The sequence below is a fragment of the Narcine bancroftii genome, chromosome 3 (assembly GCF_036971445.1).
Source record: "Narcine bancroftii isolate sNarBan1 chromosome 3, sNarBan1.hap1, whole genome shotgun sequence".
Classification (NCBI taxonomy): domain Eukaryota; kingdom Metazoa; phylum Chordata; class Chondrichthyes; order Torpediniformes; family Narcinidae; genus Narcine; species Narcine bancroftii.
This window is the reverse complement of record NC_091471.1, coordinates 11,993,206-12,006,692: the sequence shown is the minus strand read 5'-3', so window position 1 is coordinate 12,006,692 and position 13,487 is coordinate 11,993,206. Positions and strand designations below refer to the sequence as shown.

Sequence of the window (13,487 nt, the reverse complement as noted above, 5' to 3'; positions counted from 1 at the left end):
AAAAAAGTGTGACTGACAGGTTGCGAGGAAGTAAGGTGGGAGGGGGAGATGGAGAGGGTAAATGCCGTAATCCCAATGCCAGCCTCTGAAGCTGTGATATCTAGGCCCACGCATTGGGGAACATCGCTGGTCATGAGGATTATTTAACCCAAACACCACAACGTTTACTTGGATCGGTAAATCTGACCACATTTCATATGTCTCTCTCCCCCCTTGCAGCTTTGGAACAATTACTTTCACCTCGCCGTGGCCTTCCTGACTCAGGAGTCTCTGCAGCTGGAGAACTTCTCAAATGCCCAAACGAAACAGCCATCATCTGCAAGTGAGAAACTTCCCCGGGGACCTTCTGCTGTTGATGAAGAAAACCTTGATTTCCCCCAGAGTCTAGAAGAATGTGATTCCATTGAAACATTAAAACTTCTGAGAGGGCTCCAGTGTTCAGGGAGGGGAAGAAGGCATTTGGCATGCTCGTCTTCATTGGCCGGTGGACAGAGGACAAAAGTGGGGAGCTCATGATTGGTCAAGTGTGATTTCCATTTTGTAAGCCCAGGCTCCCTGGGCAATTCCTCAACACAAGAGTGAAAGAAAATGGAGCAGAATTAGGCCATTTGGTCCATCAAGTCTGTATTCGAATCTCAACCCATTCTCCTACCTTTCCCAGCCTTTGACATCCTTGATGATCAAGAACCTATCAACCTCCACCTTAAATCTACCCAACGATGGGGAGTATCAGAGACCACCATAGGACATCTGTTACTCCTCTCCAAACACGCAGAAACAACCTCTTTAATTATTTTCCCACCACTGAAGTCATGTTAATGGGTCTATCATCCACTGGCTTCTCTCTTCCTCCCCCTTGGAAAGATGTGTTGAATGAGCAACCGTCCAAATCCAGGGTGTGCAGAATGATTTTCAGATTTATTGCCAGAGTTCATCACATACAACCCTAAGATTCTTTTCTTTGCTGGCCAGGCACAATTTGCAAAAAAAAAACTGTACACAGCGTAAACATGTAAACAAAGGAAAGAACTGTCAACCAACCAACTGTGCAATACAGAATGATGGAGGTAATCACTAATGCATCCAGCAGCTCTGAGTCACCTCCTGGGATTTAGCCCCTCAATCTCAACTCCATTAATTTACCCAACTCACGACTGATAACAATTTGCCTCAATTCCACCTCCGAGCTCAGACCCTTCATACTTCCAGAAGCTCCTGTGTATCTTCCTCTTGAAGAATTGGTCTTCCATTTCCTTGTTCCACATTCCAAATTCCCTGCCTCCCCAGCTGCCGTGTTATCAAATTCCAGAGGTTCATTCATGAGCCTGATGGGTTTGGAGAGGAAAACTATCTTTAAGCCTGCTAGGGTAAACTATCTTTAAGCCTGCTAGGGTCCACTTTCACACTCCTGGGCCTTCTTCCCAATGGGAGGAGGGAGAAGAGAGTATGCCCAGAGGGTGATGGGTTCTTCAGAATCTTAGCGGTTTCTGTCAGTTCTCACAGCCTCTAAGTTAGTGGTGCAAGCTTTATTTTCCCACTCACATACCACCGTAAGTAATCCCTTACTAGCAACAGAGCACCCATGCCAAAAAATTGCCAAAGGTGCCCTTTGGCTAGTGAGGGATTACTGAGGGTGGTGTGAGTGGAGAAAAAAAATGTTGAGAACCACTACACTAAGGTTTCTCGGCCTTCCCTCTAAACCAGTGGTTTAAAAACTCGCCCCCCACTAAACTCACATTCCACCTTCAGTAATCCCTAGGCCATCAGTGCTCTGTGATTAGTAAGGGATTGCTTAAGGAGGTACGTGGATGGGAAGAAAATGTTTGAAAAACCACTGCTTTAATTACATCTAATTGACTCGTTATGTGCACGGTTTCATAACTCCAAAGGCAATGACAATTTTTCTCAAGCAAAATATTTCAGTAACAATTGGGTCTAGACCAGTGGTTTCTCAACCTTCCCTTCCCACTCACATCCCACCTTAAGTAAATCCTTACTAATCACAGAGCACCGATGGTACAGGGATGACTTAAAGTGGAATGTGAGTTTGGGGGGGGGGGGGGGGCGCAGTTTAAAAACCATTGCTCTAAACAATTAAATAACAGGAAAGGTAATTCTAGGAATAGGAGTCTTCACTGGCCAGGTGCTTCTCTTTATCTCAATGAAATGTCCATGTTTCTGACATGGGGCAAATCATTTCCACGATGGTTAGTCCCCAGAGTTTTCACTAACCCCTTCCCTCAAATTCTCCATTTTTATCCTCCTCCTTATCGACACAACTGTGCAGTTTGATTTAATTGGCTGAGGGTCACCTGACCATCACTGTCTCACATTTCATTGCCTCTGGCCCAGGGCTTATTTCCTGCATTGCTAGCAATCTGAGCACATTCCTTTGTCCTGGGCCTGAGTCTGACCATTTCACAAAATGCCATTTGTAAGAACAGTCTCCCAAGGTGTCTGCCTCCATTCCTTCAAGCACATGGCAAAGAAGAAGGCATTTTATTTCTCGGCTTCCACTGTCCTCAGCTCACTCCAGTTCACTGTTTTGAATATATTTCTGGCCAACAAAGGGTTCTGAGAAAAAGGCAGGTAAGTGGAGCTGGATCCATGGCCATGATCGTATCGACCATAAGACATACAGTAGGAGGAGAAATAGTCTATTCAGCCCAGAGAGTCTGCCCTGCCATTCAATCATGAGCTGATCCATTTTCCCACTGCCCGGCCTTCTCCCTTTGATATCAGAACTTATTAAACTCTGCCATAAATACACCAATCGACCTGCCCTCCACAACTGCCTGTGGCAACAGATTCCACAGATTTGCCAAACTCTGGCCAAAGGAAATTCCCCAGCACCTCTGTCCCAGACTCTTCAATCCTGAAGTTGTTCCCTCTTGTCCTAGATTCTCCCACCATGCGAAACCACCTTTGTACATCTACGCTGTCCATGCCTCTCAACGTTAAAAATGTGCCATCAGATTTCTCCCCTTCATTGTCTTGTATTCCAAAGATCACAGGCCAAGAGGCATCAAACACTCCTCGAAGTTTTCCATACCTCGATGAAGGGCTCCAAAACGTTGGTTATGTATCATGATCTGTACGATGTAAAGTACACGGTTTGCCCTGCTAAATGTATATTTGTACTTCTGCTCCTCATATAATAACCCTTTCATTCCCTGAATCATCCCAGTGAACCTCCTTTGAACCCTCTCCAACATCAGCCCATCCTCTCTTTAATGAGAAAACTGCTCATATTACTCCAAGCGAGGTCTCACCGGTGCCTTATAAAGCCTCAGCATCACCTCCCTGCTCTTATCTTCCATTCCTCTCGAAATGAATGCCAGCAGGCTGGACAGGTCAGATGGCCAACTCCTGCTCCTGTTTCTTATGTCCTTATGATAGGTGCTAGGTCAAGCACAGTGACTGACTGATGTCTTCCTTCTTTTGGCAGGTATGGAGATATGAGAGGTGTTATTGGAGCAGCGATCCGTGAAATGTGGTACAACCTTGGTAAGGCTGGGGCTTTTTTGCTTTTGTTCTTTCTTTTCTGATCTCCCTGCAGACCCTCCATCTGATAGTGAGAATGAGCAAGAGAGTTTATGGTCATGCACATGGGTACTGTGTACAATTGCAGCGAAATTCCTATTTGCTGCATCTTAACTGGGGAGGCAGGGTTGGTTCCGCAGTCAACGCAATACCAGTATACAGGTCCAGCGACCCGGGTTCAAATCTGGTGCTGTCTGTGTGGAGTTTGTATGTTCTCCCCGTGTCCGCTTGGGTCTCCTCCAGGTGCTCCAGTTCCCCCTGCGTTCCAAAGACATCCGGGGTGTGGGGGGGGGGGGGGGTTGGGGGAAGGTTAATTTAGTCAGATGGGTGTATTTGGGTTGTGCAGTCTCGTGAATTGCCTAATACCATGCTGGTATCTCTAAATTTAAATTAAGTGTAAAACACTCTAACGCAAATTAAAGTTAATTAAGAAGGCACAAAGATTTTTAAAAAAGAAAGATAAGAAGTATAAAAGAAACAATTAATAGTCACAGTTGGCTGGTGGGGTTTGTTCTGAAGTGTGTTATGTCTGCAGTACAGTGAGATCTTTGGTGGTCTTATTGTAGTGGTGTGATTTGGGTGATACAGACACTTCAGCAACCTAATGGCTGTTGCAACAAATACTCCTGAAGTGAGCATAGAGATAATAATATGGAAATAGTTAAAGGGAGTTTGGAGCTGGAGGAAACAAGAGAGAGAGAGAGAGCGAGGGAGGGAGGGGGAGAGGGGGAGAGGAGGAGAGAGAGAGTAAGGGAGAGAGAGAGAGGGAGGAAGGGAGAGAGGGGGAGGAAGGGAGAGAGGGGGAGGAAGGGAGAGAGGGGGAGGAAGGGAGAGGGGGGGAGGAAGGGAGAGGGGGGGAGGAAGGGAGAGGGGGGGAGGAAGGGAGAGGGGGAGAGGGAGGCAGAGGGGGAGAGGGAGGCAGAGGGGGAGAGGGAGGCAGAGGGGGAGAGGGAGGCAGAGGGGGAGAGGGAGGCAGAGGGGGAGAGGGAGGCAGAGGGGGAGAGGGAGGCAGAGGGGGAGAGGGAGGCAGAGGGGGAGAGGGAGGCAGAGGGGGAGAGGGAGGCAGAGGGGGAGAGGGAGGCAGAGGGGGAGAGGGAGGCAGAGGGGGAGAGGGAGGCAGAGGGGGAGAGGGAGGCAGAGGGGGAGAGGGAGGCAGAGGGGGAGAGGGAGGCAGAGGGGGAGAGGGAGGCAGAGGGGGAGAGGGAGGCAGAGGGGGAGAGGGAGGCAGAGGGGGAGAGGGAGGCAGAGGGGGAGAGGGAGGCAGAGGGGGAGAGGGAGGCAGAGGGGGAGAGGGAGGCAGAGGGGGAGAGGGAGGCAGAGGGGGAGAGGGAGGCAGAGGGGGAGAGGGAGGCAGAGGGGGAGAGGGAGGCAGAGGGGGAGAGGGAGGCAGAGGGGGAGAGGGAGGCAGAGGGGGAGAGGGAGGCAGAGGGGGAGAGGGAGGCAGAGGGGGAGAGGGAGGCAGAGGGGGAGAGGGAGGCAGAGGGGGAGAGGGAGGCAGAGGGGGAGAGGGAGGCAGAGGGGGAGAGGGAGGCAGAGGGGGAGAGGGAGGCAGAGGGGGAGAGGGAGGCAGAGGGGGAGAGGGAGGCAGAGGGGGAGAGGGAGGCAGAGGGGGAGAGGGAGGCAGAGGGGGAGAGGGAGGCAGAGGGGGAGAGGGAGGCAGAGGGGGAGAGGGAGGCAGAGGGGGAGAGGGAGGCAGAGGGGGAGAGGGAGGCAGAGGGGGAGAGGGAGGCAGAGGGGGAGAGGGAGGCAGAGGGGGAGAGGGAGGCAGAGGGGGAGAGGGAGGCAGAGGGGGAGAGGGAAGGGGCTAACAGAAACCAAAGAAGGAAACTGGTTGGAGATTGCTCAGAGAGAATATTAGGTGTTGTTCCTCCAATTTGTGGGTGGTCTTGGTGTCGCATGAGGCCATGGATAGACATGACGGCATGGGAATATAGTGTGGAGTTGAAATGGGTGGCCACTGGGAGGTCCACACTATTACGGCGGACAGAGCCGAGGTGCTCAACGAAACGATCTCCCAGTCTACAGCCAGTCTCTCCAATGTAGAGGAGGCCACAACGGAAGCACTGGATGCAGTAGATGACCCCTGAGGATTCACAGGTGAAATGCTGCTTTCTCTCAGCCATATCCACCTCTTACCTGTGGGCCTGCGTTCCTGCCCCTCTCCATCCATTTTATTCAGTCACCTGCCTTGCTCTTTGCTCATACCTTGTTGAACAGCTCAGGCGTGAATGTTGATTGCATCCACTTGCTGCATAAGGAGAGCTGCAGGGCCTGCTGAGTTTTTCCAGCATTTTTTGTGCATTTAACTTCAGTCGTGAAGTCTGCAGACTTTCTTGTTAAACTCAATATAAGATTAGTGTTGGATCTATGTCAATGTTGCTTGATGGTCGTTATTGACTCAAAGGGCTGAGTGGCCTGTTTCCATGACTCTTTTTGAAAGTTCCCACCCAATGCTAACCTGCACTTTAGGCATCTTTTTAACAAATCATTGCACATTTGCAATATCCAGCAAAATTTAACAATTATCCCATTCATATGATTTATAAGTGACCTACTCTGATCTGGAGTTTCTTGAAAGAGGTGGAGAGATGGAACCATTCAGGGAGGGCATTTCAGGGTGTTTTTACTACAATCACAGCATCCGCATACTTTAGCATTTCACTCAGGGAGGAAACCATTGCTTTTGAATGGCAGATTGACCAAAGGTAGGGTGGCGCAAGAGGGTTGAAATGGATAAACTCTGAGATCTCAGAGGACAATATTGCCAATGTAACAATTTCATCGAAACAGCCGAGAAGACCACTGGGGTCTCCCTTTCCTAAAATGATGGCATTTCACCTGCAACCGTTGCAACCGTGTCTGCCTGTCCCGCATCGGACTTGTCAGCCACAAACGAGCCTGCAGCTGACGTGGACATTTACCCCCTCCATAAATCTTCGTCCGCGAAGCCAAGCCAAAGAAGAAAGAAGAAAGAATACAACCACTCCACTGGCTGTATTAAAGGTTACGGAGAGAAGGTGGGGACGGGGTACTGAACTTTAAGATCAGCCATGATCTCGTTGAATGGCGGAGCAGACTCGAAGGGTCGAATGACCTACTCCTGCTCCTATCTCCTACGTTACGCACTCCTACCAGCCTACTGCAGGGCGCAACCACTGTACCTGCAGGTAGGCAACCTGGGAGGCTGGCCTCACCTGCTGGCTATCAATTACCGGCCCGTATAAAGACTCGGTCCGGCCCCACCCCCCTTTGGGAGTCAGTCAGGCACATGGAGCCAGGTAGCAATCAAGACCTTGTATGTGTACTTATTTAAGGTGATTAAAGCCTGATGACAGTCTGCAAACTTTGTGTCTGAATTCTTCACACAGCAGTGCTCACCAACAGGAGCGTTGCTTAAATAGGGTTTTAAAGAACTATTGAGGGCCCTTTCCATCCATCACCCAGTCTATGTATCCTACTACTGTCAGGAAGGAGGTAGAGGAACATCAAAATCAGGGCAGCCAAGCTGGGAAATAGCTTCTTCCCACAGGCTGTGAGATTGATGAACCTGTAACTGAGATAACATCCTAAAATATTTGTATGTATTTTTAAATATTATATCTTTATGCTAATTTGTGATTATTATGTGCTGTGTATTGTGTGTGTGCACCATTGTGTGGAGAACTCTGTTTTGTCAGGTTGTATGTGATCAGTCAGATTATCATAAATTTGAACACAAGGAAAGGGAATTCTTGCCAGCCATTTTGACTTCCTCATACTGTTTCCCCTTCCCATCCCCCATTCTTAATGCTCCCCAACCCCCACCCCCCACCCCCCACCCCCCACCCCCCACCCCCCACCCCCTCTACCAATTCCCCATGCCATTAGGCTCCCCCACACCCTCCCTATATCCACCCATCATCACTCTCTTATTTGGTTCCACCCTTCACCTTCCTTTTGTGTTGGATTCCATCATCTGCCACCCTTGTTTTTTGCCTCCACCGATCACCTCCCAGCCTCTTGTCACCATCTCCATCCTTCTCCCACCTGCTGACCTTTCCACTCAACCTTCTCACCTTCACTGTCGGCATCAGTGACAGGGAACTCCCAACCTATTGTGCCAGTCTCCCATGCTGACATGTCTGTCCATGGCCTCATGACCTGCCAAAGCAAGGCCACCTGTAAAATAGTAGAGTAACACCTAATATTCCATCTTGGCCCTCCCCATCTGGATGGCATCAATATAGACTTCTCTGGTTTCTGCTAGACCACTCCCTGTTCTCCCTCTCATCCTCATCCCTTGGTCTCCTTTCCTCCAGCTCCCCACCCCTTCCCTCTCCAATCAAAGAGCTACCCCCTCCACCTGTTTGCTGGTGTGCCCTCCCTCTCTCATCCATCTATGATCTCCTGCCTGTGAGACAGTCCTCTTTTCCCTGTCCCCCCCCCCCCACCATTTTATTCAAGCTCCTGCCTACATTTTGCTCATTGCTTGATGAAGGGCTCAAGCCCAAAATGTCAGTTATGTATCTTTATCTTTGCTATTTGTTGAATTTTTTTAGGAAGTGACTAGAAAGGTTGATGAGGGTAGAGCAGTAGATGTGATCTATTTGGATTTTAGTAAGGCTTTCAATAATGTTCCACATAGAAGGTTAGTATAAAGGTTCAGATGCTAGATATTAATGTTGAGATACTCAGATGGGTTCAACAGTGGCTAGAAGATAGGCACCAGAGAGTCATGGTGGACAACTTTCTGTCAGGATGGAGGCCAGTGACGAGCGGTGTGCCTCAGGGATCGATGTTGGGTCTCTTGTTGTTCATCATTTACATTAATGATTTGGCTGATGGGGTGGTAAATTGGGTGAGTAAATATGTGGATGATACATAAATAGGGGGAGTTGTGGACAGTGAAGATGGTTTTTGGGGACTACAGAAGGATTTGGACTGCTTAGAAGAGTGGACTGAAAGATGGCAGATGGAGTTTAATGTAGATAAGTGCGAAGTGCTTCATTTTGGGAAGAATAATCAAAACAGGACATATGTGGTGAAGGGGAGGGATTATGGTTCATCGTTCTTTGAAGGTAGTTTCTCATGTAGATAGGGTGGTGAGGAAGGCTTTTGGTATGCTAGCCTTTATAAATCAATGCATAGAATATTGGAGCTGGGAGGTGACGTTGAGAGTGTTCAAGGCATTGGCGAGGCCAAGTTGGGAATATTGTGTGCAGTTCCAGTCGCCAAATTATAGGAAGGATATCAATAAGGTAGAGAGGGTACAGAGAAGATTTATTAAAATGTTGCCTGGATTACAGTATCTAGAATATGGAGAAACATTGAGTAGACTGAGTCTTTATTCATTGGAGAGTAGAAGGTTTAGAGGCAATTTGAAAGAAGCATATAAAATTATGAGGAGAATGAATAGAGTAGATGTGAATAGGCTCTTCCTCTTGAGGGTGGCGGAGATTGGGACGAGAGGTCATGAGTTAAGGGTTAGGGGGAAGAACTTTAGAGGTAACATAAAAGGTAGCTTCTTCACTCAGAGAGTGGTGGCTGGGTGGAATGACCTCCAGAAGAGATCGTTGCAGCAGAGTTAATTTTGTCATTTAAGAGGAAGTTGGATGAGTACATGGATGTGAGGGGGTTGGACAGGGAGCAGGTAGGTGGGACTAGAGGAGATCACTTAAATTGGTGCGGCCTGTTTTCGAATTGTAAGCGTTGTATGGTTATATATAAAGGACACTGTTTACCCTGCTGAGTTTCTCCAACGTCGTGTTTTCACTTCAGCCACAGCATCTGCAGACATGTGTATTTCACACTCCTTTTTCTCTCCCCTCACCTGTGACATCACCGGTTATCTTCCCCTCTTTCAGTCCAGATGAAGGTCTTGAAACAAAATATCATCTGTCTACACCCCCAAAGACCGCCTCCCAAAGACCGCCTCCCAAAGGGCCCCCTCCCAAGGGCCCCCCTCCCAAGGGCCCCCCTCCCAAGGGCCCCCCTCCCAAGGGCCCCCCTCCCAAGGGCCCCCCTCCCAAGGGCCCCCCTCCCAAGGGCCCCCCTCCCAAGGGCCCCCCTCCCAAGGGCCCCCCTCCCAAGGGCCCCCCTCCCAAGGGCCCCCCTCCCAAGGGCCCCCCTCCCAAGGGCCCCCCTCCCAAGGGCCCCCCTCCCAAGGGCCCCCCTCCCAAGGGCCCCCCTCCCAAGGGCCCCCCTCCCAAGGGCCCCCCTCCCAAGGGCCCCCCTCCCAAGGGCCCCCCTCCCAAGGGCCCCCCTCCCAAGGGCCCCCCTCCCAAGGGCCCCCCTCCCAAGGGCCCCCCTCCCAAAGATGTTTCAGCTGGGATTCTGTGCCTTGACATGCTGAGTTCCTCCAGAGGTTTGCTTCTTGCTCCACATTCCAACCTCCCATGTCCCTGACGAAGGATCTGTATTTTAAATTTAAATTTGGGCGTAATGGGCTATTTCAGCCTACGGGTCCATGCCGCCCAATTTACACTCAGAAGGAAGATATGATGTTGCGACATCATCGCTTGCTTCTCTCTTCATGGACTTTGCCTGACCTGCTGAGAGTTTCCAGAATTTCTGGCTTTTATTTCAGGGTTACTGCATCAGCAGGTTTGTAATTTTTTTTTCTTTGTTTTAGCAACAAAATAATTTCTGTCGCTGTATCTTGGTCACATGCTGGAAACACACAGCAGGTGACTCAGCATTCATCAGAATAAAGACTAACCAGCTTTACCCTTACTTAATCTTGGTTGCCTAAGTAAAGGGTGTATAAGATGATGAGAGACATTGGTCGTGTGGATGGCCAGAGGCTTTGTTTACCAGGAGTGAAATGGCTAACAAGAGGGGGAATATTTTTAAGGTGTTGGGAGTAACTACAGATAAATGTCAGGGGTGGATTTTTCACACAGATGCCAGGTGATGGAATGCACTGCCAGCAATGGTGGTGGAGGCAGGTACAATAGGATCTTTAAGATATGGTTAAATTGGTACATGGAACTGAGAAAAGTGGAGGGCTATGCGGAAGGGTAATTCTATGCAGGTTATTAGATCGGCACAACACTGTGGGCCGAAAGCTGGAGAGTTTCAATGTTCTATGTTCCCACGCGGCCATTCTCTTTTTAAAAATATTTTATTTAAAATTTAAAATCACACATTACATAACATTAGTACATATTGATTCAGACATAATGTGATTAGTTATTTATATATAAAAAAAACCCACCCTACTAAAACCTTCCCTCCTCCCTTCCCCACCCATAAAACCACACAGCCATTCTAAACATTTATCGGCTATCCCACCCCACCTCCCACCCCCAAGACTCTGCTCAAATTCATGGGCCCCCCTTCCCTGTGAAGCAGAACTCACGTTTTGGTTTCTTCCGTACTTCTAATGACTAATTTTTTTTTTTAAATCATAAAAATGATTCATGTTTCGTGAGGTGAAAATAAAACAAGGCTTTTATTTGAATGTGCTCTGGCCCGGTGGGAGAAATTCGAGCCTTCTGGCTCGAAACATTGGCCGCTCTTTTCCTTTTCCTCCCACTACTGCTTGGCCCACTCAGTTGCTCCGGCAGATTGCTTTTGGGATCAGATTCCGGCGTCTGCTGCCTCCTGTGTGTCACCAGCCGCGAAGTAAGATAACAGTCACAACACAACAGAGCAGCAAAACCATTTGCTGGTCTGTTGCCACTTGGGGCTCTGATACAAAGGCACATTGCAATGTGCTGTTTTGACCGTGTATCTAGCATCAATGCACCTGTTATCCAGACATCGGCCTTGTCTTAGAAGGAGGATGAAACTATATTTTTGTTTTTCAAGAAGAAATCATCTTGAAAAATGCCGATAAGAAATCAAAATGAAAAGCAGTGTAGGCTACAGAAAACAAGTGGGCTGGAAAGCAGGAATACAGTCTCATTATTCAGAGCATGTACAGAAGACGGGCCATTACTGGTGTTAACTTCTACATTAAAAAATGAATAAACACCATTCATTTTGTACCTGAAATCTGTCACAGCTCTTTGAAGGGACAGATGGCTCCTTTTCTTTTGAAATACATCTGTATGCCAAAGCAATCATTTGCTGTAATCATGACGGAGGCTATAAAATGTGGGAAGGGAGCGAGAAGTTGGTGGGAACTTTATGATTCATTCTCAAAGATCATTCTCTGCCCTCCATTTCTCCACTTCATGTTCAAGTTTATTATCATCTGACTGTACATATACAACCAGACAAAACAGTGTTTCTCCAGGCTAGGGGGCACACACATACACACATAATTTACAGCGCATAATAATCACGTATACGCATAAAAATCAACAAATTATCTTGCCTACAAGATTCTGAGAGGTATAAATAAGGTAGACAGACAGCGCCTTTTTTCCCAGGACAGGATCAGCAAACACCAGAGGACATTTATACAAGGTGAAGGGAGGGAAGTTTAGGGGAGACACCAGGGGTAAGTTTTTTTTCCCACACAGAGTGCTGTGTGGAATGCCTAGCCAGGGGTGGTGGTGGAGGCTGAAACATTAGGGACATTTAAGAGACTCTTAGACAGGCATGTGGATGGAAAAAAAATAGAGGGTTACGAGCAGGGTAGGAAGGGTTTAGTGTTTTTATTTTGATAGAAATATATAGGTTGGCACAACATTGAGGGCTGAAGGGCCTGCACTGTGCTGTAATGTTCTTTGTCCTATAAATGTGTATGAATATTTTGGAATAATTTAACTCATCCACAGGATACCATTCGTTAATCTCACAGCCTGCAGGAAGAAGCCATTTCCCAGCCTGGCAGCCCTGATTTTGATTGTTCCTGTGCCTCCTTCCTGAGGTAGTGGGTCAAAGATCCTGTTTGAAGGATGGTCAGGATCTTCAATATTTCATTAACCCTTTTTAAGCCTCGGTCCTAGTGAACATTGCCAATAGAGGAAAGTGAGATTCCAGTGATCTTCTCGGCCGCTTTTGATCCTCTGTGAAACACAGAAGTTTGCGGATGCTGTGATTATAGTAAAACCACCGAAATGCTGGAGGAACTTAGCAGGTCCTCAACATCTGTAGGAGGCAAAGATTTAGAACCGACGTTTCGGGCCTGAGACCTTCTTCAAGGTGTGGGTAAATAGCAGGCAGGCTCCTGAATTAAAAGCCTGGGGAGGTGGCAAGAAAGGCCAGAAGGTGTGCAGGTCAACAGACAAAGGATATTGATTGTATGAGGACTGGAGAGAGGAGAGAATTGATAGGGGGAGGGGAGGGTGTTTTTGGCTCTGTGAAAGCAGAGCTGGGGGGAAAGGGAAGAGAGAGAAAGAACTAAAGAAAGGAGGTGTATGGATAGATGGAAGAGGGGATGGGGGGGTGGTTAACAGAAACTTGAGCATTTAATGTTAATGCCATCTGGTTGGAGGGTGCCCAGAAGGAATATGTTGTTCCTCCAGTTTGTGGATGGTGCCACTGTGGAAGCGCATGAGGCCAAGGACAGACATGTAGTAAGGGAATGGGGCGAGGAATATCCATAATTCAATTAGCACGAGTGGGAGACCTGCATGGGCTGGAGGCTGGCTCACGGGAATTGGATTATTGGAGCCGGGATTCGAGTGGGTGCTGAGGGCCGGAAGGGCTCCTGAAGGGCCTTGGGCACTGAAGGCTCCTGATCACGTCAGAGGTTTGGATCTGGGTCTCGGGTGGCCGAAGGGTCGGACAGTGGTCTGTGTGGCTGTGGGAGCGGTGGAGGCGAATCCACGGACACTCGGTGGCTTTGAAGGGACTACCCTGTGCTTCTTTTTCTCTCTTACTGCATGGGGAACTGGGCGACACTAATGAGAACTCTTAAGGCAGGCAGAAGACAATTTTTTTTTTTTTTTTTTTAATTTTTTATTTTTCACACCATAAATCACAATAGCCATGATATACACTTTTTCTTTTCCACACATTTACAGTGACTTTTTCTCCCTCCCCCCTCCCTCCTCCCAAGCCACCCCCCC

The 13,487-nt window shown here is 48.4% G+C and overlaps 1 protein-coding gene across 1 annotated transcript in view; it reads left to right on the top strand.

Moving 5' to 3' along the window:
* Nucleotides 1-13,487, top strand: part of LOC138756974 (dedicator of cytokinesis protein 2-like) — a 1,510,503-nt gene that overhangs the window by 1,222,808 nt on the left and 274,208 nt on the right. Inside the window, 3 exon segments of the mRNA XM_069923500.1 lie at nucleotides 220-300; nucleotides 303-322; nucleotides 3,449-3,507. Coding sequence (XP_069779601.1) covers nucleotides 220-300; nucleotides 303-322; nucleotides 3,449-3,507 — 160 coding nt within the window.